The sequence below is a fragment of the Anoplopoma fimbria genome, chromosome 15 (genome assembly GCF_027596085.1).
Source record: "Anoplopoma fimbria isolate UVic2021 breed Golden Eagle Sablefish chromosome 15, Afim_UVic_2022, whole genome shotgun sequence".
Taxonomy (NCBI): Eukaryota; Metazoa; Chordata; class Actinopteri; order Perciformes; family Anoplopomatidae; genus Anoplopoma; species Anoplopoma fimbria.
The window spans coordinates 10005460-10033019 of record NC_072463.1 but is presented as its reverse complement, the minus strand read 5'-3'; the positions used below and the strand labels follow the sequence as shown (position 1 = coordinate 10033019).

The following is a 27560-nucleotide window of genomic DNA, read 5'->3' as shown; positions in this document are numbered from 1 at the left end:
TGGTTCTCCCTCCTCCCCAATCGTTGCAGAGGAGGCTGACGATGAGGAATATGAAGCCCTGCCTTTGTGGCTTTCTCCATCCCCACAGGGGCCAAGAGACTCCCAGCAGCAGCTTTGTGCTTCCCGTATTATTCCCCACCCGCCAAGGCACTTTTCCAGGACCTGTTTGGCATCATAAAAACAATAATTTCTCTTGAGGGGTTCTTCCCTCCTCCTCATCAGAATTAGGCTGAAAAAGTGTCCGACCAACTTTGCCCAGAGTGAACTTTATCTCAGTGAGTTCTATGCACGGTAAACATGAGAAAGGCACAAACTGTTTGTTCATTACAGAGGGCACTTGGAAGGCGTAGCTCTGTCAAAACAGCATTTGTCTCTATTTCTTATGTGACCCCATCACACAAGCCTACAGTGCAGAGGGAGTGAAGCCTCACAGAAGTCAGTGCCTCCCTGCCTCATTACGAATGGCATCAATGGTTTGTGAACTGGTCTATGTTTCCTACTTGCAGACTTTGTCGTCACAGTTGGTTATTGACTACGTCAGCTCTGCTCTTAACACAATAGCAACAGCCTTTAAAAGGGGCCAAAGCCTACACAATATAGAGTGTTTGATACATATTGTAACTCTATATTCTATGAGTATAGGTAAAGCTCTAAGCTGTTGGCCTCTCTGGCTGGTTCATATTGGGATTAGAAGAATGTCACACTGCTGTTATAGGTTACAAGTTTGCAAATAAGGGAGGTCCCTGCAAGGCACAATGGGGCAAAAATGATCTTCACGATTGCTTATATGCACAGGGATGAACCCAATAGCAACAGTTCTTAAGGGGCTAAGCCTTTACTCATAGAATACACAATACATAACTAATGTTCCATGTAATTTATGTTTTGTAAAGTGTGTTAGACGAAGTGGAGCTGATAAATAAAACAGGAAGGGGCTGAGGACACGGCCTTGGGGAGCTCTGGTGCCCAACACTATTGTGGAGGAGGAGTGGAAACCAATTACAACCGTCTTAACAAAACATTATTAGTCTAACGTGAGGTCAAAGACTGTACCGATGCCCCCTTCGACACGAAGTAAAGCCCCAAAAAAGCAAAGACTCATTCCCACCCCTTCCTCTTATCACAGCTGATCATCATCAGATTAATAATAGTTCCAAAAAATGAATTTTTCAGTACACAAATTCAATATCCATTCATAAGTCAAAAGAATATATTTGGATCACCTAAATATATTAGCAAATTGAAATAATATTATTTGTAATCAAAACAAAGAAATATGGCTCTAACAGGCATCCTCTTGATCTGTTGTCTGTTGCAAACTGGTGAGGGTCCAGGCTGGGATGTTGTTTTTGCTGGGGAACATGTTTCTCAACTTCATCAGAATGGGGGTGATGCCACAGGGGGATAGTCACTTAGATTGGACACTCAAGACTTTTTAGATACAGGAAAGTGGTCTCCTGTTACAGTGATATAAAATCGACTAGCTGGTTGGAGAATTTTCGTAGTGCAGATCCAGAAAAGTAATCAGGCCCAGCAGCTTTACTCATACTCACTCTCATCCAGGTTTTTATCAGCTGTGGCTAATCAGAATCAGAATCAGAATCAGAAGCTGTTTATTGCCAAGTATACGTTACACATAAAAGGAATGTGGCCTGCCCTTTTTGTCTCTGGATAGGGCCCTCAGCTCCCTGTTCATCCAGGCTTTCTGATCATAAGTGATTTCATTGACTTTGAGATCCCAACGTCATCATGATGATGTTACTGTTGATGTATATTCCTCAAGATGGATGTACTTCTCCTGGCTGGCACCATGTCTTAACATGTATAAGTTGCTGCACTCAAACACAGTCCTGTAGAGCAGTTGTAGCTTTATCTGTACACACTTTAACTTTATTTTTCTAATGGTTTGACATTTAGATCAGTTTGCTTGTAAGCAGGTTGCAGAAGCAGTGAAATGTGATATGATTCTTCAAAGAGATGACAGAACAGGGCTATTGTAGCTGCCAGGAATTTTCCTATAAACATTGTCCGGGATGTTGTTTCCTCTGGTGAAGATGTGGACTTATACAGTTCTTTACGTAATAGATTAACTCTCTTAAAGCATTTCTTCCAATGCTACCAAAACTGATTTACACATTGTTTAGAATCTTGAGATAAAACAGTAATTGGCTTTGACCTTTTTTGTATTCAGCCTGTTAAAACAAACAACAATCATTTTATGAGATACCCTGCTAGTTTAATGATTATAACTTTCTATATACAGCACCTTTAAAAACAGATGTTACGTGCTTTGACGGACAAATCAAATCAAAAGCAAGATACAAGGCAATATGACCACAGAAAGCCAAACAGAAAGGCCAAACAAAAGCAAGACAAAACTGGGATAGAATTTAAGATTTAGACACATATAAAACCCTACAAAAGATAAAATAAGAAGCATATCAATACAATAAACACAAAAAAAATTAACTAATAAGAATAATTATAGAGACTCAAGGGTCTAAAGCTGCAAAATGGCTCATATGGGCTAAACATCGGTGCTATATAGCAATTGGCTTGAGCCAGACATGCTTATAAAGTGATCAGTATAATCTTGAAATCAATTCTAAAATGAACAGGAAGCTAATGGAGAGATGTCACCTGTTAAAACCATTGAGAAGCCGAGCTGCTGCATTCTGAACTAGTCTGAAGCAAAGGAGGGACCTTTGGTTGATGCCACAGGGGATGGAGTTACGGTAGCCAATTCATGAGAAAATAAAAGCCCAAATTACTTTTTCCAGGTCAGGGCATGAGAGGATTTTGGAGATGGTTCTTATATGAATGAAGAAGGACTGGACAAAGTTGGGGATATGTAGTTTGACGCGTAACGAGTCAAATACTGTCATTGGACTTTATGTTGAGAGATAAGGGACCAAGGGCACTTTCTATTGGACTGACAGGGTTTAGAAGTTGATGGGATGATGACAATTTTGTGCCATTCAACAGATGATATCACTTAGACAGTCTGAAACAAAAGTTATGCTTCTTGGGTCATCAGGTCTCAGTGGAAGGTATATCTGGTGGTTGTCGGTATAGTAATGAAAAGAGACATTGTGACGTTGGAGGATTTGACCAAGTGAAAGTATGTATATGGAAAATAAAATTGGACCTAAAATTAAACCTTGTAGTACACCACAGGTAATGTTAGTTGGAATGTATGAGTTGTAATCTATTTTAAAGGAGTAGGTTAAATCTTAAAAGTTAAATATAAAAAACAACAAAATGACTTTGGTGAGTCGACTGAGTCAATTATCTTGAGTAAACTTATAGGGCTAGAGTGGTTTGTTAGGTAAACCGTGAATAACAAGGAGTTAGTCAGCAAACTCTTGGATAAAATCAATGATTGGCACTGCATGAAAGCGTTACTCATAAGTAGATGAAGTTTCTCATATTTGGATACGAGGGTCCAAGTACAGAGGATGTCATATACTTTTTTTTGATGGATGATATTGTGATATCGGGCTATGCTATAAAATTGAAATGATCGAGGTTATGGAAACACCAATTATAAATACGGGATTGTGTGCTTAAAGCCAGTGCTGCAACTGTGCATCGGTACTAGAGCTGCCCATCACCTAATTATGAAGTGCTGCACCGTTGATGGACTTGTAGTGAAGCCTTACCACTCGGCAGCCATAGTCTCTAAGCTGGTGAACACCAGTGCTTTTTTACTGGGATCCAGGGTGCAAGTGTTCAGGACAAGGTCTCGGGTAATTATTTTGCACAACTGACAATGGCTTTGGTTGAAAATGTCTTGGTTGGGCAGCCATCTTTGAGGCCAGTAAAAGTCCTAATGAGGTGTTTGGGCCTGCAGGAGAAGTTGCCTTGGATCAGACTTAAAAGCTCAGTGTGCACACAAAGTGCCCAAATGAGTGTTGCAGCCTTCACCATCCTTGTTTCGTGAAGGCTTGCCTGAGATACTCAGGCTGCAGTGCGGCAGCAAATGGAAGGTGTTTAGAGATTGGTGCAGGGTTAAGAGGGAGGAGCCCTCAATTTTTCACATATCTGTGATCCTGTTGTTTCTTCAGCATATTTTTGCCTGGAACGGGCATTATTTGCCATAAGAGCCTACCTGGCAGCAATTTCTACTGCACATGGCCAATATGATGGTTTAACCCTAGGTCATCCCCTGGCATTGCAATTTTTGAAACAGAACACAGAGTCGACTGTCTCAGCAACCTCTGCTACCCACATGGGATCTTCAAGTTGTTCACAGGGCTCTTTGTTTGGCCTCTTTTTGAGCTTCTGTCCAGTCTTGGTGTGTGGTATCTCTATTAGAAAACAGCCTTCATCTTGGCTGTTGCCTCAGCCAAGTGAGTGAGTGAGCTGAGTGCTAAGGGTTGAATTGATTCTGTGGTTTGAGGACAGGGACTGAGTCGTCCTTGACCTACCAAAACCCTTTCAACGTACGTTGCTGGCAAGGAAGGTTGTCTCCAGATATCAGATGTTTTTTCCTTTTCCATTAAATACACACTTTGCAAACACTAAAGACCACATTATAACTAAAAAAGGAAGTACAACATGTTGATGCATGATTTATAACGTGAGCTTGAACACACACACTGCCAAATCCTAAATTAAGTATCATGTTGCATTGCAGTGAATGTGGAAGTCAATTAGATGTCAAGTTCGACTTTTTTTGCAAGAGCCTCTTTGTTGCTGTGTCAACCAATAGTCTGAATGAAATGAATGAGGAGGCTTGAAAGCTATGACATGATGTAAAACTATTTGCTGTTATGTTTGGAATGGTGAAATATTTACATTTGTCTGCTTCATGTATTTAATAACAATATGGTTATTATTCTATTATTTTGTATCTTTTTTTGTTAACAAATAGGGATAAATTAGTAATGGGGAAACTAAACCAAGTTTAACTAAAATGTAATCTTCAGCTAAAATCATTTAAACATATTGTAAATGTTAGAGGGAAAGTGATATTTGCTCATGGTAACACAATGGTGACAATCAATAAATGTCATAATAAATGTCTTTTAAACTTTAAAGGTAACAGTGACATTGAACGCTATCAAATGGCCAATAAGAAAATTCCTTTCAAATACGCCAGACCAGTAGAAGAGTGGCTGCAAGAGAAAGGTAATTTCAAACAAAAGTGTTTCTATGCTTGTGTGTGTTCACTACACTGATATGATGTAAAAACCAAACAAAAAAAAAAAACCTCATCTTCACTATAATGAGAAGAATTAATGAATGCTCATTTACTCTATTTCAGGCTTTTTTAATTTTAGAAACATTAGATTTGAGTTCTATTTCATCCTTACTGACCGCCAGAGGCAGTGCTTAACACTGAATATCTTCCTTTTTATTTCAAAAAAGTCACGTGTGACCTCGGATGATCCCAGCCGGGTATAAGTTCCGGTGTCATCCCTGAGATCAGTCGATTTTCATCTTCTCGCTTACGCAGGCAAACTACCATGGTAGCATCAGCTTAAGCAAAAATCCAATTAAGATTTCTTGTGACCACTGGTCGGAGTTGCGGATATCTCGCCCTCCAAAGGCTGCGACAGGCCGTCCCTCTTAGGAGGTAACGGAGCTTTCGCCGTTCGGACCGTTGAGCCCCGGACCGACGGACGTTCCTATCCTCGGTCATCACCAGTGTGATACGACCAACTTCACTTGTGAAGCATCAATCGGTGAGATCGATTTACATTGTTCTCCATAACATTAGATTTACTGTTTGTTTAGTCTCCACGGTTGGCAGAGCGCTCTCGCTCATGCTAATTGAGTGGCGTGCTAATGAGAGCACGTCCGCTGAGAAGAGTGTTTTTGCTCCCCTCTCATTGTATAAACTGTCCCCTGCCTATTTTTCTTCACAGTCAGCAGAGTGCTCTTGCTCAGACTGACTTTAGCAGCCCGCATCAACTACAGTCGTGGCTATGTTTAACTCTCCTGGCTGTAATACCTGTATGGCTCCTCTTCAGCCTGAAGACGGCCACGACCTTTGCCCCTCTTGTCTTGGCCTCGAGCATCTGAGGGAGGGCCTCTCAGATGACCCGTGCATGAACTGCAGCATTATGCCTCGTGCAGTAAGGGCTGCTAGGCTGGCCGAGGTGGAACACCTGATGGGTGACGTTGACCTTCCCCTGTCAGGGCAGTTAAATCCAGCCCAACCTACCCAGTTTAAATGTCGGCCCTCTGAGGCTGCAGGGCCCGACTCTCTAGAGTGGATCTGCTGGCCGCTGAGCTAGCCCAGAGGAAGTCGCTTCTCCTGACCTTCCACTCGGGTGCAGGGAAGGCTGAGGCATCAAATCCACCTGTGGCTGAGCCGGCTCCAGAGGAGGACATCATCTCACTGGCAGCGTCAGCCAATCTCTTTTCTGAGTACAGCGAAGAGCAGCCCTCACATGCTTCTGGGCCCGGTTCCCATTCTTCAGCTTCAGATAGTGTACAAGACAGCTCCATGGGGTCTGTCATTCGCATGGCATTGGCACGCCTGCAGTTGGATATACAGCAGCCGGAACCCCCACCTGCTAGTGCCTTCTTCAGGCATGTTCCCGCACCCACCACCTTTAGTGTTCCTCCCTCTGAAGAATATCTGAGGCTAGCTGCGCTCCTGGCCAAATGTGCGATTGAGATGGTAGACCCCCTGTCACAGCCCGGGGGGTTCTATTCAACCTACTTTCTCGTAAAAAAGAGAGGCGGCGGGCGGGCTGCGCCCATTCCTGGATCTGAGGGGACTCAAGAAGTTCCACATGTTCAGCACAGCAGAAATGCTTCATGCTGTTTCCAGAGGAGACTGGTTCACATCCGTCGACTTGAAGGATGCCTATTTCCATATTCCCATTGTGCCTCACCACAGACAGTTTCTCCATTTTGCCTTTCAAGGCTGTCACTTTCAGTTCAGGGTGCTTCCATTTGGACTCTCCCTCTCCCCACGAGTCTTCACAAGGTGCGTTGCGGCTGCCCTTTCTCCCCTGCAATCACAGGGCATGAAGATACTGCCGTACCTGGACGATTGGCTAATTTGTGCGCCATCCCAACTTCAGGCGGCACAGGACACGGCTCGCCTTCTCTCTCAGGGTGAACATGGAGAAGAGCTCTCTGAGCCCCTCTCAGTGCATAACCTTCATTGGTGTGGCCCTGGATGCAGTCACCATGAGGGCCCGTCCATCGCTCCAGCGTGTGGACGACATCCTCCACAGCCTTCCCCTCTTCCGAGGGGGCAGGCGTGCCCTACATCCTCTTTCTGCCTCACGGAACCAGGTCACAGATTTCCTCTCCCGTCACAAGCCTCCACCGGGGGAGTGGCAGCTTCATCCAAAGGTGGTAAGCAGCATCTGGGGTCTCTTCGGCAGGGCAGAGGTAGATCTCTTCGCCTCAGAGATGTCGACCCACTGCCCACTCTGGTTCTCCCTGAAGGAGAAGACCAGTCCTCTGGGCCAAGATGCCCCAACGCTTCTCAGAGTACTTCAACATGGCCACAGACTTCTGCTGGTGGCCCCCTTATGGCCAGGACTTGGTTCTCCCTGCTGCACAGACTCTGTTGCAGGACACCCTGGCGCCTCCCCGACAGGAGAGACCTCCTGTCTCAGCCAGGGGGTCGGATCTGGCATCCCGATCCCAGCCGCCTTCAACTGTGGGTCTGGCCATTGGAGGGCCCAACCCCCTGCTGAATGGCTGCATAGAATCAGTCAGAAGGACTATTCTTAATGCCAGAGCCCCATCTACCCATCTCCAGTACGAGAACAGGTGGAGGTTGTTTTCTGACTGGTGTGCGGTTCAGAACAAGGACCCAGTACAGTGCCCCGTGCCTGCCATTCTTGAGTTCCTGCAGTCCCTCTTAGATAGGGGCCGGTCTCCCTCTACCCTGAAGGTGTACATGGCTGCTATTTCATGGTGGCATGCTAGGGTCGACAATAACACAGTAGGGAGCCACAGGCTGGTGTCCCTCTTCCTAAAAGAGGCCCTGCGGTTGCGTCTTCCGAGCGCCCCAAATGCTCCTGCTTGGGACCTACCCCTTGTACTGGACACTCTTTGCTTGCCTCCCTTTGAACCCCTGGCAGAGGCAGAGCTGAGGTGGCTGTCGGCCTAGACGGCCTTTCTACTTGCCATCACTTCGGCAAAGCATGTGGGCGACCTACATGCCTAGTCGGTGAGTGAACCATGTCTGAGGTGGAACTCAGATGGTTCGGGTGTCACTTTTTGGCCTAATACAGCGTTTCTCCCAAAGGTGCTGACACGCTCATATGTCAATCAGCCTATCCAGCTATGAGAGGAGAGGTCAAGGCTGCTGTGCCCGGTGCGGGCCCTCAGAGCTTATTCCGAAGCCACTGCCTGCATACGGCAGTCGGATCAGGTCCTTGTCTGCTATGGCGGCCCTAAGAAGGGCCGTGCTCTCTCCAAGCGCCTGTCTCACTGGATAGTGGAGACCATTGCCCATGCATACAGGGCGAACAGCCGTGCTCTGCCATCCGGAGTGAAGTGCCATTCTACGAGGAGTGTCTCCACATCATGGGCGACCCTGAAAGGTGTGCCCGTGGAGGATATATGTGCCGCGGCCTCATGGTCATCGCCAAGCACATTCACCAGATACTACAGAGTGAACGTTGCAACACCCCACCCACTGGGTGTGGTTCTTCTGCCAAGTTCCTCTGCCTCAGCTATATGAGGTATGTACTTGGATTCCTCGTGACTCTGTTGATATACTGTAAGTCATCCAGTGTTAAGCACTGCCTCTGGCGGTCAGTAAAGATGAAATAGAATGAAAGTTACAGATGTAACTACGGTTCTATGAATCCTGGATGACCGCCAGAGTTCTTGGTCACTCGGAATTTCGTGAACTCGCGAGAAGATTCTGTAGGACTGATCTTAGGGATGACACCGGAACTCATACCCTGCTGGGGTCATCCGAGGTCACACGTGACACGTGACAAACATGAACATAAACACATGCATGCATCTACATATACAGTATAACTTCATGTGGGCAAAAATAATAAATACTAAACTACCTAAGGAACTAAATAACTGTTAAACCAATAACTAGTAAGCTAATATATAATAAAAAAATTATGAATTATACTAATGGCAAGTTAAGAATGAATCTCATAGTATTATGAAATGAACAGTTTTGAAGCCACTGTTATGGCTGTAGACTCTGAGGGTCCTATTGTTATTGTGCATGTGCAAAAAACACTGCATAGTCTGTGTTTTAATCTAAAAGGACCCTTTCCAAGGTTGGCCTTCAGGTAACGTATGTGAAAGGCAAGTGCAACATGGCAGACTCCATGGAAAAAGGACCCACTCCCTATGTAGATATGAAGGGCTCATTCTAAGATGAGGAAACACAACGTTTTTTTAACTTTATGTGATTATACACTGATGAAAACATAGTTATAAATAGTATTTTCTAATTATGATAATTAATCTACCTAAATCTGACATACTGGTCCTTTAAAGCTTACTTGCTATTTTGTCGACGTTTGTCCAGCAGTGCAAAGTGCAAAAAGGCTGAGCATGGTGATTGATAATTATGCTCTCAGCCATTCGCACCACTGATCTTATAGCTCTTAAACATCTAAGCCAATAGTAGTGAAGTATGTCACCAATGACTCAAAAAGAGAAGACATGTTTTCAGGAAATCATGTGGTTGTCTTGATGGATCATGAAACCAGATGAAGATGAGGTTTTTTTTAGCACAATCACAATAGAAACCATTTACATGGTCGCATCTATTTGATCAGCTCTAAATGACTTGTCGGTGGGACTATGTAATGGGACTGCACTCCGGTGTTTTTCTCATACTTCTGATTAGTCAGCATGTCTGTCCTGCTTCCTACAGACAGCTGCAGGGATTTGAGCAGCTTTAGACAACCCCATATTTGTTTATAGATCTATGTAGACTGCTTTAACCACATGACATGATGCAGATTTAAATGCATCTACTGGTTTGAGTGTTTCATTTAAATTATGTATTAACAATTTTAATTTCATTCCATTATTTTCTGCAAGTATTGAGTTTCTTCTTGTTAATAAAATCACCAAATTGTCAGCAGAGTGATATTAGACCAGAAATATAATATTTTCAGTTCAATTTGAAAATACCATACTGTGAAGAAATGCTTGCGCTGGTCATTCCTCAGCCACAAAAATAATGCTCTCAGTCTTTTTGTGCATCTAAAATACAAGAAGGTGCTTTTCTCTGTTTGAAAATATCTTATATCTGGATGTCTCTTCTAGGACGGCAGCTAACAATTTTCAACACTCAAGCAACAGTCGCAATTGGTGGTAGTGATTACGGCCGGCCCTTTCAGGGTCAACTGTCTGGCCTTTATTACAATGGCCTCAAAGTGTTGAACATGGCTGCTGGGGGCAACCCCAACATCAAGATTAATGGAAGTGTGAGGTTGGTAGGTGATGTGCCCAGTGTAGCAGGCTCAGGCAGGAGCACAGCCATGACTCCAGAGATGTCCACTACCTTCATTGAGACTACTACCATGATGTCTACCACTACCACACGAAAACACAGATCCTCCTCAACTGTACAGGTATGGATAGACTTCTATAATAACTATACATATGAGGTCCTTATTAGAGCTGCAAATCAAATATGCAATGCCCTGGTCAGTGTTTCGCATATTCCATCCTCCTCTTCAATGTACAGCTCTTTATATTTTAAAACCGATATGTTTCACAGATTAATTTAACTTTTTTAATGTACTTTTTTATATATATTTCTGATTATTGTCTTTTGCACAATTTTTTTTTTTTGTTGTTGTTGTTATGCACCAACATACCAAGGCAAATTAATTGTATTCAGACAGCTTAGTACCTGATTTGAGATGGATGTGGACATTTTGTACAAAATCACCAAATCTTTCCTAAATGCTGCTTATAGCCATCATTTTCCAATTTTGATAGGAACCACTTCCTGCAAACACATTATGTTGGATTTTTTTTAATGTAGAAACCCATATCTATTACTATATATATATATATATAGTACCAGTCAAAAGTTTGGACACACCTTCTCATTCAATGGTTTTTCTTTATTTTTATTTTTTTCTACATTGTAGATTAATATTGAAGACATCCAAACTATGAAGGACCACATATGGAATTATGTGGTAAACAAACAAAACAAATGCTCAACAAACCAGAATATGTTTTATATTTTAGATTCTTCAAAGTAGTTGAATGAGAAGGTGTGTCCAAACCTTTGACTGGTACTGCATATATATATATATATAAGCCACTTTCTGAACATACATTTCCAGGGTTTAGGGATACAACTATACCATTTTGAAATGCATCACTTTTTGCTTACTTTATTAACAGGATACAATGTACATACAAATTAAAAAAAATAATAAAACAATACTGATACTGACATTGATGTTATCACTTCTAACAGGGACAACTGCAGAGTTCAGTGCACTTTTAGCATTCTGTCTGTATGAGCACCTAGTGCCACATCCAGTTTGACTCTTGCAGCTACATTTGAAAAATGAATTGCATGCCTTGGAGGCCACAGGTTACATATTCCACACAGGATTCCATGACAGCCCCCATCAAAAGCTTAGCACCAACCCTCTGGGGTAAGTGTGTGCCATTGGCTCTGCTTACCAGGGCACCACACTCCAGCCTGATATGCAACTTGCTTGCTTTGCTGCAATAGTCCATCCTGGGTTGGGAAATGTGGAGAATCAACTTTTATTGCTGTAAAAGGATGCAGTGCCATGCAGGTAAAGGCTTGTGACATCTTGGAAGCCGTTCAATGCCTCCCATGCTGACTTGTTGCCTTTCCCTAAGAATTAAGACTCGGTATCACATCCTGGGAATCTCTTACCTTCTCTGTGGACTACAGGAAGGGTTAAAGATCTCTCTCTCTCTCTCTCTCTCTCTCTCTCTCTCTCTCTCTCTCTCTCTCTCTCTCTCTCTCTCTCACTCTCACACACACACACACACACACACACACACACACACACACACACACACACACTCTCTTTTGTGAAATTTACAGTTGAAATAGTAGTATAACAGTATTAATAGTATAGTAGTTTTGGTCTTGTTAGTTCCAAATTCCCAGTTTGTGACCTACTGCAGCAGCTCAGAATGGAAATACTGCCCCGGGAAACTCAAAGAGGGATTTTGGGACAGACTGTAACTTTGAAAGATATTCCCTTGATTTGATTAACTAGCATCATATAGTATTGGACTCTAGATTTTGTCCCCCCTTGTTTCCACTGGAAGTATATTAAAAGGGTATCTTTTTCCAGTGTGTACAGGGTGTGTAATAAAGGCCGAAAACCTGTTTCAACATAGATATGGACACTTAACTGATGTTGTAAGAAAAAAAAAGTATAACCCATCCTTTATTTCCTGTTTATGGGGTCTCCCTTCTAACTGTGCTGAATTCAGTAAAAATAGAAATTTGGGATTGGGCCTGTGACCTATAGTGGCGTAGGAATGATATTTGCACAATCTTTCAACTTAGTTATTTCACTATCTATCTGTTCAAAGTATTTGGATTCTATTGTCTATTAAGTGACAGTGTGATGGGTTCAGGGTTGACAGACACAGGTCTGGCATAGGGAACTTTCAGATATCACACTAATTACGATTTACTAATATTGTACTGGAGTTGTTAATTCTAAAACAAAATAAGCTGCTGCTGTTTTACATTAAAAGCTTTCCCCTGGCAGACCAAGTGGAGGCTTTAGAAAATGCATGTTTGGTTTAAGTATATTGTTCAAATGTGTTTGTCATGCATAACATTTTACTTATCAGGTTTGTTGACAAAGAAATCTTAACTCAAGGTCCAATAACTGTCTCTTTCTCAAGCTTTCAACCGCAGTCTTTCTTGGACAATACAGACCACAATGTAGACCACTCAGATATACCAATATCTCAGTATGAGATTCCCTATAGGAAGACTGAAGTGTCCATGATGTCTCCTATTACTTTATCAGTGAAACAGCAAGAATCTTGGATTCTGAATGAAGATGTTGAAAATCATTAATTGAAAGTATTTCAGTTAAACACGAAGTAACATATCTCAGGAGGGGTTAACTTTTTGCCAAAATGAGCTTAATATTCAGCGATGACATTGAAAATATTTTAGATAACCTTAAGTTCCGTCTTCTGTACTCAACAAACCTCTCTCCAACTCTCACTTTGATGTCTTTCAGGCATAAGTGATCTCTCACGAGACTTCCGAACAAGACTTACCCTTGTGTGAGACATGGTTAGACACAATAATAAACAGACGGAATGAAGCAAATGCCTATTTCTCTGTTGGATCCTTTCCATAATGTTGTCAGACAGTTAATAATAATAAATTTGAAACTAGAACATTTTGCACAAACTTTAGACAGTTTGCCTGTTGCCCACATTCTTAACTCTCTATTAAGATAGTTACTCTATGGGAAATGGATACTCTATGCTTTTGTTCTGGAAAAAAAACAGCCTTGTTAAGAGTATCCTGTTTGGATACAGCTAACTTCCAAGGCTTTTTATTTTAATTCCTAATAGCATAGAGTAATAATTGAGGGATTTTATAAAAAATAAAAAAAGACAGCTTAGTTTGGAATGGCCTGTTAAGATACAGTTACCTTCTGGGGCTTTTATTTTGGAAAAACTAGGTCCATCCTTAGTTATCTGTTAACATACAGTTTGAGTTGGGGTCTTTTATATTGAAAAAAAACCCTCATCTCTAGCTTCCTGTTAAGATACAGTTACTCTATGGGGTCCATACTTTGTAGGGGTTTGGGGCTGGGAGAGGATGAACGAGACAGAATCAGCCATTGCAGGGTAAACACAGGTGCAAATAATAACTTTGGTTATGTTCCCGCTCAATGTAGGTGGGCAAGGGCCCTGGTATTGTGCATGCTGGATTACTGGAAAGACACAATAAATAGAATGGGATCATAATTTATTTGATCAATTATACCTCAAAAAAACTCAAAGTCACATTGAAAACCCTTTTTTACTATGAGCGGCAAGAGGCTTCTCTAAAGAAGCTGATGTACAATGTTCACATACTTTAGAAAATGTAGGAACTGTTGCTCCTCTCATCTCTGTATTTGAGATTCATAAGCCATACACAAACACACAGACACACATACACACTGATTCTCATGGTCATTTGAAAAAACGGTGGAGGAACATCTTACGACAGTTAGACATTGAATTTTGTACAAAACTCCCTGTAAAAGCCCTGCTTACCAGTCAATAAGTTTGAGTGCCAAAATATTATTATCATTAGAGAGAAAAGACTATTCAGAATCTGTTAATGTATTTTTTAAGTTCATAATGTGAAAAATGTGAGCATGAGAGCAGGTTAGAAAACTGGTACTGTCTGCTTCCATCCAGAGAGATCATGTCCCAGTTAACATTGAGTTTTAGGGGGCATTTGCCAATGCAAGACCTCTTGATTCCATTGTAAGATTTCTGCGACTAGCACAACATTTCCTGCATTTTGACCTCTGTGTATGTTGTTTCCTGACAATTTCCCATTATTGTGTAAGTGAAATCTTTTGCAACCGGCCAGTTTCAGTCTATTTTGTCCCGCCACATGAACTGTTTTTACTTCTCAACTGGTGGGCTGGCTGGCTCTCTCTGTGCGTATTTCTTCCGCAATGTTGCTCAGCAACGGGCTGTAGTTCGGCTCGGAAAGAGAAAGTGGCTCGCAACTCTGGCCTTGTCAGCGCCACTCGCCTGGACTCTGAAGCTTCCCAAGCGGCCGTGAACTCAGTAGTCACTGCGCCCTCTCTCCCCTCGTGGCGTGACGGAGCCCCCTGCTCCGACCGCCATTGTTAACTGGGACGGAGTGTCCTCAGATAGCGGTCTGCAATGTTGTCCAGACACATTTGAAAACACAGACCTTGTCTGGTTTACCATGCTTTGTGGGTGTGACTTTTTTAGCTTTGTCATCACCATTCATATTTATACAACCAACGTGTTTAAGATTCTCCTACACAGAGAACTAATCAGAAAGCTATCAGGACTGTCATGTAGGAAACAAATAAAGTTGGCAGGAAAAAAATGGATTGATTGAACACCGGAAACAGACATCAGCTGACAACTGACAACATCCACTGGGAGGAGTTCAAAGGTCATAGACCAGGAGTCCCTGACATTCACATCAGAAACCAAGACTATCCGTAAACATTACCACGTTCATAAATATATGACCATCTATTGTCATGTGATCAATACTTTGATAACTGAGCAAACAGAACAAGAGGGAGACTGCGAGATACAAATGAGTTAGGATCTCTTTGTCAACCTATTGTTGTGTTTACAAGGTCAAATTAACTTTTTCACCTTCTAACCCCTTTTGTATACTTTCCTTGTGTTTTTGTATCTTCTTTTTTATTTGCTGGGGGAAATTTGTGTTTTGGGTATCTCTCCTGGGGCTGTGACCTCTGATGACCACGTTCTGCCCATGAAGCCTGCGGCAGATGACATTGTGTCATCTGCAGAGTGTTCGAGTGATGACGAAGATCTGGAGGAGTGTGAAACTAGCCATGCAGGTGGGCTAGGTTAGTTTGCATTTGCTTGCTTTTTATGTGCTTTCACTCATCTGCACCAGAGGATCACAGTATCCTCAAGCATCACACCCCATGGTTTAACAAAGTGTAACTTCATAAGCCAGCCAATGTAGTAACAGCACACAGAGCTGCACTACACATTACCCAGTACAAGGAAAGCTGAGTTATAAATGCAAAGTTCAGATTCAAATTGAAAAACAAAGTTGAACAGATGTTTGAACAAAGTTTGTTTAGTTTCATTCAGTAACCCAGAAAGCCATTCATAGCATGAGCTACACTTGCACATGGGGTCTTCTGAAGTGGTTAACATGGTCATTAATATGCATACAAATTCTGTCTGCTAAGAGGAATAATAAGGGGTTAGAGACATCACAAAGGTGCACAATTTGTATGAGGGTGAACCATGTTCTCTGCACTGATGCTGCAAAATGTATCCCATCATGTTTGAGTCCACTGCTCCTGCCATCCACTGCTCTACTGATTTCATTTTGAAACAATACATGTAAACAGTCCTTCATTTTCAATTTGTTTTCAGCTAAAATGCAAAGTGTTGTATAAACTACAGTGATGTTTTATTTTCATTTGTGTTTTTCCATATTGGCTTACTTTGGTACATGTAATAGAGAACAGATATCATTGAATTTCTGTGTATTCTGTCAGTTTTTCCTTTTTTGGGTCATACTTTTGATTTTAGGTGTACTCGTTATTCTGTCTTTTTTGTATCTAAATACTAGAAATTCTGAAGTGTCTCAGCCTTGTGATAGCTCAGAGAATCAATTTGAAAGAATTTGGGAGTTTCCGATTTTAGTGAAATCGATTTCATAGGATACAGCAAACAGTTATGTTGACACTTCCATACTGAATAATCAGACTGTCACACACCTTTCTGAGGGATTTTAGTTTTAGCATGTTCATAACATGATTTTTCTTTATATTTATAGACCATTTAAAACAACAGAACATAAGCTTTCAACGATTATTTGAATGCCCTCATAAGTAATTCAATTCATTATATCCACCCAGACAGCAAACAGAATGCCTTTAAAGTGCTGCTGTTCTGTTAAAATGGCATGTCAGCTTCAGTATTTTGTTGATGTTGGGGATACAGACAAGCTATCCCAGTCATGTAAAAACCTTCCTGCTACAGTACTTCCACATACTCAACTCATCTGTTACTTACAGATAAAAATAAAAACTTGTTTTAAAGACTTTTCTCTCAATAATATCCGAATCTAAAATCAAGATGAGCTATTCTGCAAATATTGAGCTTGGGGAAATGAGATTGGGTGAGTTGTGTCAAATACCCAATGGTAGAATTCAGAGGCATGATTGGTAAGGATTTCAGTGCTTTTATGCTTACCACCAGTTGGTTCTCCCCTTTGAAGGTCATTCCCAATTTGTTTCAAAGAGTATGTGAAAGTGTGTGGTGTAAATGTGTTTAAAGCTCTGATATGTAGCCTGAGATTCATGGGAATTTGTGAAGAAATACAAAGACAGGGTCCCAGTCATCCAATCATGTGTTTACACAGAAATTCACACCATTCTAACCCCAACATCACTTTGACGTTGACTGCATGCTATTATTTAAAACGTCCTTTGTTGTATTATTTTGGGAGTAAATGCTATTTCCTGTTTATTTATGTCTATTCTAATTTGTGTTATTGAGACATTATTCTCGTCTATTCGCCAATCATCCAAAAACACACAGTTGTATTTTGGCCTCATCATGTGTGGCATGATGTTTTGGTGGGTGATAATTGTTTACGCATATATATCCTAGGGTTCTATGTGGCTTTTAATGAAAACATCCCTATTTCAGTTTTCAAAGCAAATAGAAAGGTAAAAAAAAACATCAACTTTTTCATCTTTAACAGAAATAGTTACTTGTGTAACCGATAGCAGTTGTTTTTTGGATACTGTTGTACCCTCTTAAATCTTCCAGTGTCCTTCCCCTGCCAACTCCTTCCTATTGCTAGACTGCATTTGGACCTTTCTTATTGCGGATGGCTTAAAAAGTTGTTGTTTTTTGCCACAAGTTCTAGTATTTCCCACTGCAGGGTATTTTTATCTGCAGGGTGACCTTTGATCATTTATTTGCATGCTTTTTGAGTGATACTTGACTCCATGCCCCCATATTTAGACTAACATGGTTGCTTTTCTGCCTTGGTGTTTAAGTTGGAAACCAATGAATGTGGCCTATGTTACCCCGTCTTCATTTTGTCAGTGTGGCTGTTGTGTGTCTGGTTTATCTTGAGAAGTTATCCAGTGATTCTGTTCTCTGTTGTAAATGTGTTGTCCTTTTCTTCAATTAATTTCATAAGATGGCAATTAGGAAAGGTTGTTGATTACCTAATAGTGTACACTTTTAGATATTTGATGAACAAGTGAACAGGTATGATATTTTTTCTTGGAGACCATAGATTCTGCCTCATACAATATAAGAATGGTACAAAAACACCCCATGGCCAATAATAAATAATACATTTGCTCCTATTAATTTTCAGGTGAAAGTCTTAAAGCTGCAAGTTTCACTCATACATCTTACAACCATATCTAATAATACAATATTGTTTTAAAATACAGTGGCAAATGAAAGGTGGGACTATTGTATAGCCAAGCACTTAGACCCACCTGTTTCTTGATCAAAATGTGTTCCTCACAAGTCAGAACTTTTAGCTGGTTTAGATAATGCCCTAACTAAAACAGCTCATTCTGAAAAGCACTTCCACAATTCTTAAAGATCTATGACTGATTAGCCAAAAACAGTAGGAAGCCTCCCCAAAAGTGTGCAATGCAGGCTTCATCTGCTCAGGTGTGAAACACAGTACTTGTTTTTATTAATTAATGTATTAATTATTTGAATAGTGACAAGAATGGTGACAATAAACACAATTGTATAGGCTATAGGGGTCTCACTCACCAGAGCCAAAGCCATAGAATTTGTGAACCATGAACAGGTATACACTCTGTGGCAGCTGAAGGGTTTGAGCACTATAATGAACTCAGCATTCGTTTTCCAGTATTAAGAATACGCCTGAAAATGAATGTGAACTAGATGAGATGATGTTGTGGCCTGATATGAATGAGATCCATAATAATCAAGGTAAAACCTGATGCCAAATTGCATGGCCAAGCATGTCAAAGACATTTCCTCCAAACAGGTGTTCCATAGCACCATTACACAGTATATAAAACACAGGCTCTCTTTTCATTTTCATTCATCTTTTCATTGAGAGAGAGAGAGAAATAGAGACATACAGTTGTCTGCAGCATGGACTGTTCATCATAAACCTAAAGATGATGCCTGAATCACATCCACATAGCTACAGTTTATTTTACGGTTGTTCCAGATTATTTCCTGTGGCAGTGTATGTGAATGACATCAATAACAAGGTCTCAAGCAAGACAATTCAGGAGAAATGGTCAATAGGCTGAACTGCTGATAGTATTCAACTTTATCAAAACTGAACATTATTATTATTATTATCTGTAAAAATGTGAGCTTATTTTAGCATCGAGGCAGATAGACACCGGCCAAATTTGAATATCTTCTTTTTTAAATTTTTTAAACTAGGCAATCCATATCTTCTTAACACGAAGACGGGCTGGGACAGCTGCTGCCTTGACCACTGCATAAGCTTATATTTTTGCTCTACCCTGGATTCCAAAAATTAAATCTAGGTTCCATGAATCACGCATCCCACCCTGTGAGTGCTGCTCTTAAGACAGAGAGATGAAGAGAGACAGAGGCGTCAGGTTTCTCTCTGAGAGAGAATGTTAGGTGATGCACATCTTTATCGGAAGAATATTAATAATTTTAGAGCAGATATCGGTAAAAAAGAATTAAAAAAAAGGTATAGAAAGCCCACCTAATCAGTCAATATAACTTAATATTCACCACAATCCCCATCCGTAATAGGTAATGTGTCTTCACACTTTCACACTTCAGCTTGTCAGTCAGACGTGTAATCTCTTATTTCTTTCATATGTCAGCATCATAGCTCCATGCTGATTAATAATTCAATTCAATTCAATTCAGTTTATTTTGTATAGCCCAGAATCACAAATTACAAATTTGCCTCAGAGGGCTTTACAATCTGTGCACATGCGACATCCTCTGTCCTTCCCTCACATCGGCACAGGAAAAACTCCCCTAAAAAAACTCCTTTAACAGGGAGAAAAAAGGAAGAAACCTATGGGAGAACGACAGAGAAGGGATCCTTCTCCCAGGATGGACAGAATGCAATAGATGTATTATAAATTATTAAAAACAAATAATTGTAGTTATTGAGACGGCACTACCTTAACTATATATTAAAAAAAGAGATGAAGCACCCAGGTGATGTCCAAGGCAAAAGTTAAGAGATCATATAAATCACATTGAATCCAAAGTGTAAAAAGTTACCCTTAAAGCAGTTTTACCCAAAGACGTTTATGCAGCACACATGCGTTGGTTCAGTGACCAGTGTTTTAAAAACAGCTGGTGAACAGACTGTTTGGTCTCCATTAATTTCCCTTGAGAATAGAGTAGTCAGACATATGCCATCTTATGGAATTCCTCACTGACTCTATTTTTACCAACATGTAAAAAAAAACATGTGGGTTGCATTAGCCAAAGTTTTGATCATTTGTCAACATACACTATGTGGTAAAGCTGGTATCTATAAAATGTTTGGTCAAGCGGAGTGGTGGAGTCACTGTAAAACATCCAAACAGTGGTAGTCTTCTTACTCTAGGTTTGTTTGTTTGAGATTTAGCTTGAGGCAGACTGCTGATGCTTTCACACTGGATAACTATTGTTCTGACGGTACATTTGTACGTTTTCCTCGGCCCCAGTTTTGGCATATGTCAATTGTCAAAGCAATGTGTCCATAATTTAGCCCACCGTCCAAACACATGTTAATCAAATAACAACAAAAAATAACAACTATGTTGTCCTTATGATTTGAACACAAAGCTTGTGTCTGTAACTCAGGAGAAACCAGCAAGAGTACGCTAGATGTTTAGAATGATCCGACCCAACCCAGTTGAGGCAGCTCTTCTCCTACGTAAGTAGCTAGCAGCACTAGTTTGCTAAATGTAGCGAGAAAGTTGTCAACTAACCAACACTGACAGTCCATCCACTCCAGTCTTCCTTCAATGCCACTCCCCCAAAATGATCATTATGAAGGTAACAATATACATGGCTGCTGTTATCACTCACAGCAGTAAGCTTACAGCTGGTGGAGGACTCAGGCGAGTGAAGCGGTTCATTAGAGACCAAATGAAACCATTGGACAGGCTTATTACAGTCCTGCGACAGCCACAGAGACCAGATGTTATGTAGCTGGTACGGTCCAGCAGCTGTCTGCCAGAACCCACGAACAACAACCCATCACGATTGCATTTCAGCAACAGAACACATCAGCTACCGTGAGGTCAACATACAGATAGTTATAGTCATACAAGCATTACAGTATGTTTCACATTCATTAATATTGTGAGATAGGGCATTTGTGTTGCATTTTGAAGTTTTGAAAAAAACGTAAAAATGAGTTCCCGACTGGGAAAATTCACACGAACGCCCCTTCAAGTCAGAACAACTCAAAAACAGCTACCAGTTGTTTAAGCAGTTAAATACAACACGTTATTTGAAGCGTCCATGTTGTTTCCACATTACGGATTCAAGCTCATGAACACACCAAAATCGACAACTCTGGAAAAAGGTCCATCCGGGGAGCACCTGAATGCACCATCCTCTGTGCTTCCCCTGCGCTCTCTGAGCGGCGAGTGTCATTCAAGTTTTCTTATAAACTGCTTCTAGATTCTTCCAGTGCCGGTGTGTTTGTGTCCACACATTTTATCTGTTTTCGGTGTTCAATTGTATCTATTACATCTGCAATTAATAACAATTTGACAGCTGTGGGTGGGAAGAGAGCAATATAAAGGGGTGAAGGTTGGGGTAGTAGTAGCGGCAAGAACTTCAAAGTACTTTCAGCCCTGGACACAACCTACCCTAGCCTTTAATGCCAGTGTGAAAGCACCCATGGACCCACTGTAAACTGCTATTGAGAATGAGTTGGTCAACTTGTCGGTTAATGCCTGTCATGGTCGACATTGCAAACAGTTGAGGTGTCACGTATAACATGTTAGTATGTTAATGCGACAAATTCAAAGGCCTAATTCAACCAGAATCTAATTTCATTAGTTGGCACAAGCTTTGCTTTGGCAAGTTAAGACAGACTACAAGTTTTCACACAAACTGCAGCTTCCACTTGGGTGACAACATGTACTGTGTTATGGGTATCAGCTTCACGCTTTTTTTCTTTTGACTCATCATCCTTTTTGAATCCTAGAAAATTTGTGTTTCATATACAGGACATAACAAAGTATTGCTAATATGTGTTCTGTGATTTTATTTTGTCCCTCTTCCCCAATGCTATTATTTAACCCTGAGCTGTGTCCCAATTGCATACTACACTCTAGTAACCTGGTGTTTTTGTTTTGTTTTTTTGGGTGGGGGGTGTTCAAGCTGGAAAAGTGACAAACTTATGTACACTCAAACATTTCAGTTTGCATACAGAATTCACTTGATGTTGAGTGTAGTGATGCACATGGCAATGCAACGCACAACAGAAACAGAGAAGAATTGGCTGTAGTTTTACCAAGTTTCACTTTGACTGACGTCTGTCTGCACACATGTCGTTTCATGAGTATCACATGTTGTTTCTTGCCAGTACAAACCTTTATTCACTATTCATTAACAGTAAGGGATTGGGACACAGTGTCCGTCTCCTATTTTTCTAACAGTGGTCAGTCTTACTTGCTCCCAGTTTGCTGTGTTTTTCTTTTCTTCTTTCCCTAAATGCAACTTACTTTAAGCATGCATCAACATCCTGCAGTACAACTAAAACAAAACCAAAGAATAATAATAACCATTCTCAGCCAGTACCGTCTCTCTCTGATGTACACCCAGACTGCACGGCCGGTTCATGTCTAAAGACTAACATTACACATAGATTTGTCATCAAGAAACACATGAGAGAGGAGCCCGTCCTTCAGTCGAGTGCCTCTCTCAACAGTGTCTGTTTTATATTGTGTGCATCTGGTTGTAGTGTGTTTAAAATTTTGGCTTTGTTCTTTCATCTTAACATTTTTCATTTGATAGTTTTAACTGGTCATATTTTTTGTATTTATCCAATTGATCACTGGCATTTTTGTTCTGACTATGGTTTTGGCTTATTATGTATGTTTGGTTTGTTTTATTGTCAATCAGATAAAATTTAAATAACAGTGTGAAATATTTGTTGATATCATTTTTTATTTGGAACTACTTCAGTGACTAACTTGTGTGTTTTATTTCCTACAGTATGCTTTCCTGGCAAATATTAAATTAAAAGAGTAAAAGTTTCTCGAAAAAACTAAACTTCAGGCATTTTAAACATGTACAAAAGCCCACAAATTAGTAGGTGGAGCAGTTCCCAATCCTTTTCTTACATATCTTCCATTTGTCACGTTTTCTCAAAATCTATTTTGACAAAACAAATTAATCTTTGTTGAATAATATTTTGACTGTAAGACAAAAAAACAAATGAATTGCATGGCTAAGAAGTTGCAGTTTAGGGTTTGTCAGACTTGTCAGTGTTAGAGTTCTTCTGTTCTTTTCTGTAGATGGGCATGTATATTGCTCATTGTTTGTATATCCCCATCCCTTCCTTACAGCCAAAAGCTCTAATGCCGCCCGACCGCTTCGTACTGCCTTTACATGGACATGGCAACTGACTTACACTGTCACCCTCATCACCCTCATATCCTATGTAGTATGTTCATAGGTCCCACCCCTTCTTCACCTTCTCCCTTGTCTTTAGAGATATTTAAGTATAATGTCATCCATCCATTCTACATTAAAGATCAAATTACAATTAAAGCAAAAAACTGTAACATGAATAGATTTTAGATACTATTGAAGTATATTTCAATGAAAAAAATGTAGATACACATTTTTTGTAAAAACAAAACAAAACAACTATTTACCAGGAAAAAACAAAACATAAAAAACAGAATTATGGTGTTTATTTTTTATGTTATGTGTTGTGGATGTATGTGTTGTTGCCTCCCTGTACCGTCGTGTTTAAGATAGAACACAATCTACAATGGATAAAAATGATCTTTAACGGTACCAAGTGGCTATCCAACATTCTTACACAATTTTTCCTTTATAAATTCTTTTCTTCATGCCTAAATCATGTGGGCAATTTGTTGATGTAAGTTGACAATATACAGTTTGTATGTTTACACTTTCTTTTTCTTTTTTTTCAAGATGCAGTCTGTAAAATATGAATAGTGAAGCGTCTCAAAATGACTATTGAACTTGGTAGTTTTCTACATATAGCAATTTTAGCAATTACACATCAGTGAATTATTTAAAGTTCAAGGAACCACTAATCTTTTGAAAATAGGTAGGTGCTAACAATTGTAATCTGGTGTGTAAATCGAGATGTTCCTAATATGGATTACTCCTCCTCAACAGGCTTCAAAAGCTATTCGATTTATGTGCATTTAACTAATTTCTCAACTATTCAGCCACATGTTGTATAGTTAGTTATTTCTTCTAAGTATCTTGTCCTTTATTCCAAATGAAAAACAATAAAGAACAAAAAAATCCTATGTTATTACACAGTACTATTTGATTCAATAGGATCAAATCCTATGGTGTAGGGTTACTATTCATCATTAAGTAACCCAAAATAGGACATTTACTTCAACCTACCTACTTCAGCATCTGTCAAAAGAAAATATCTCAAAGATTGCAAACTGCATCTCCAATCAAGTTGTGAACATTGATAACTGAATTAATCTTTAAAAGTTTGAAATATAGAATAAAATAGCCTTGATCTACAGAGTTTTGTGCTTGTGAATGCATATGTCCGTGTTTGTGAGTTTGCTTTAAGTATATGCAATGTGCATCAAAGATTCAGAATGCTCATGCTTGATGGCAGTGGATATTCTTCATGTCAATGGTACTTTGAGTGTTCACTCCAATAATACCTGCTTGAGATCATATTTCCGTGATGAATAGGTCTAACTTTGTTGCACTTCTCCTTCGAAATCAGGAGTGCCAATCTCACCGGAAGAGCTACTTTTTTCATAAATGTGCTATTTATCAGTGAAAGTAATAAAGATAGGGGAAAAAAAGACAAATGGAACACTACCAATTATTGGATACCAACTATTCAAGAAAGGACTGTACATTTAATGTTATTTTACACCTATAGGTTGAGGTTTGCCTGGTGTTAGTTGTTCAGAAACAACAACAGATATTGTTGTATTGTGTATAGCAGTTTTACTTACTGCACCTTCAGTAATAAGTCCTTTCTCAGTTGAAAAAGAAACATGAGAGGTTTCTTGCTCTTATTTATCAAGATTATCAAATAGAACAACAATCCATAGCTTATGAAGTGAAAAAACCCCACTAGTGTATAATTATCTGGTTAGATCTGTTAAGATCTGGTGAACTAACAGTACAAATAGAAGTCACTTTACAACAAACAGTCGCTTTCTAATGTTTAAAATTCATACAGATTTGAGTTAATTATATATTACAGTTGGAAACTATTGGTCTGACTCTATATTTTACACTTACCAGTGCTTAAGAAGATTTTTGGATTATTTAGTTTATTTTGTAGTATAAAGTGAGAGCATATATGTTTGAAGCTGTATGAAGGTACATGTCATGATATCTTTAACTCAGGCTAGTATTTCACAAAGGGTGAGCATTCAGTTGACTTTGCTCTGCCATTGATATCCTATATACTTAAAGCGTTATAGTTAGACAGCTTTTTCTTGGTCACAGAGCTGCTCTTGAGGCGAAATCATTGTAACTTGTTGAATAAAAAGCAAATAAGCCATCAAGAAGCCAGTGAAAAGCAATAGACAAGAAATAAAGTTTGTAATGCCTTACACATTTGAATGACAGCATAATGACACTTACATGATCAGTCTCCCTGATTTGTAAAAAAAACCTTTCTACAATCCACGTAGTTATCTAGTCTGTTAACATTCCAGTCTCTTGAATACCTTCCAGAGACACAAATGGTTTTCACATGGCATTAACGACGGCTCACTTTATAGAATTACTTGTTGTTGAAATTGCCAGACAAACAGTTCTGTCTTCACTGTTCAAGGTGGCTACAAAAAAACAAACTGCTGGTGGTATTTTCTCACTGAAAGTTGACTTTAAGATTGAGATTACTTTAACTTCCAGAACAGCTCTGCATCTGAGGATTTTTTGTAGAACTATAACTAAACTTTTCTGTAAATAAAGCAATAGGTTTAAGATGATTGGACAGCCATTGTCATTTCCATTATTATAGCAATATACAGTTTGGATAATACCTTTTATTTAATCTGGGTTAATTTAACTGCATATGCGGTGATGTGAAAGTCTTTTTAACAATAGAAAGTTTCCTTCTTAATCAATAAATGGGGGACTAACAGGATGAAATAACGATAGTATATTTTGACTTTAACTACTCTACTAAATACTTTTTCAGAAATATTTTTGTATCAAGCAAATACAGTTTATCTGTTTAAAGTTGAAGATTGTACTTTCCCTGCAAAGTTGTTAAAGGAGATTGATTAAAATTAAATTATACTTAAAGCAAATTTTTCTGGCTCATCATCTTAAGCCTTTTGAAATATATAATATATGGCAAGTTTCCTTTCTCTTTTCTTGATCTAGCAGTCTTAAATCTGTATGACAAGTTTTTTTTTTAGTTGTTGCCTGTTTTGTTGTTTTGTTCAGATGTGTTTATTTTAGTATATTTCATAAAATCCCTATTCTGGCCTCTAACATGACTGCCTGTCTGTCTCTAACCCCAGGAGCTGAGTTAGTCATCCCAGTACTTCAGGATCCATTAGCGCACCCCTCTGTAGCTCCTCGTACACCCTTCATTCCCACTCCCTCAACACACCACTCACTCCTCACCATTGTTGAGACCACCAAAGAGTCCCTGTCCAAGGCCACTGAGGCGGGGGTACCTTGCTTGTCGATCCGAGGCAGCGATGATTGTGATGATGATGGCTTGGTGATATCGGGGTATGGCTCTGGGGAAGCGTTCAAGTCTAACCTGCCCCCTACTGATGATGAAGATTTTTACACGACCTTCTACTTGGTAACAGATAAGACCTCATCCACGTCAGGCTTTGAAGGTGGCTACAAAGCTCACGCACCCAAGACTTTTAGACCTAACAATCCTTCAATCCCAATCTCCAAACGTGTTAGGACTGCCACTACCGCCACACTACTAACCGCCGACCAGAGCCGCACCACCGCCACCTCTGCCTCCACCGCACCCCTCAACAATCCTCCGGCCAAACAGCCGGCTGGCAAAATGAATAACCGCGAGCTAAAACCCCAGCCCGACCTAGTGTTGCTTCCATTGCCCACATCCTTTGAGGTAGACAGCACCAAGCTGAGGGGCTCATTAATAACCTCCCAAATGTTCCGTAATATACCCACAGCACTCCCCACAGAGCCCGGCGTCAGGCGAGTTCCAGGGCCCTCGGAAGTGGTCCGTGAATCTAGCAGCACCACCGGGATGGTCATCGGAATTGTGGCGGCCGCAGCCCTGTGCATCCTCATCCTTCTGTATGCCATGTATAAGTACAGGAACAGGGATGAAGGCTCCTACCAGGTGGACGAGAGCAGGAACTACATAACCAACTCAGCTGTGCAGAGCAATGGCGCTGTTATGAAGGACAAACAGCAGAGCTTGAAAGGCAGCAACAAGAAACAGAAAAATAAGGATAAGGAGTACTATGTGTGACTGTGAGACTTTTGTGAGCATGAGTGAAGAAAGAAAGCACTAACAGAACATGTACTTATCAGTTTCCTTGCAAGAAGCTATGACACATGATGGTATAACATGGAACTTGAATAATCTTATACTGTGCTGAGTAGTTGAACTGATGATATGTACTGTAATATAAAGCACACTTACTATTGTAAGCATAAGGACAAGGCTAAAT

The 27560-nt window shown here is 40.3% G+C and overlaps 1 protein-coding gene across 1 annotated transcript in view; it reads left to right on the top strand.

The window, feature by feature from the left end:
• nrxn3a (neurexin 3a) overlaps window positions 1-27358 on the top strand; it is a 166636-nt gene extending 139278 nt beyond the window's left edge. Inside the window, exons 20-23 of the mRNA XM_054613239.1 lie at window positions 5044-5133; window positions 10237-10544; window positions 15452-15542; window positions 26412-27358. Coding sequence (XP_054469214.1) covers window positions 5044-5133; window positions 10237-10544; window positions 15452-15542; window positions 26412-27358 — 1436 coding nt within the window. The remainder of the gene's footprint in view (window positions 1-5043; window positions 5134-10236; window positions 10545-15451; window positions 15543-26411) is intronic.
• Window positions 27359-27560: the final 202 nt, after the last annotated feature.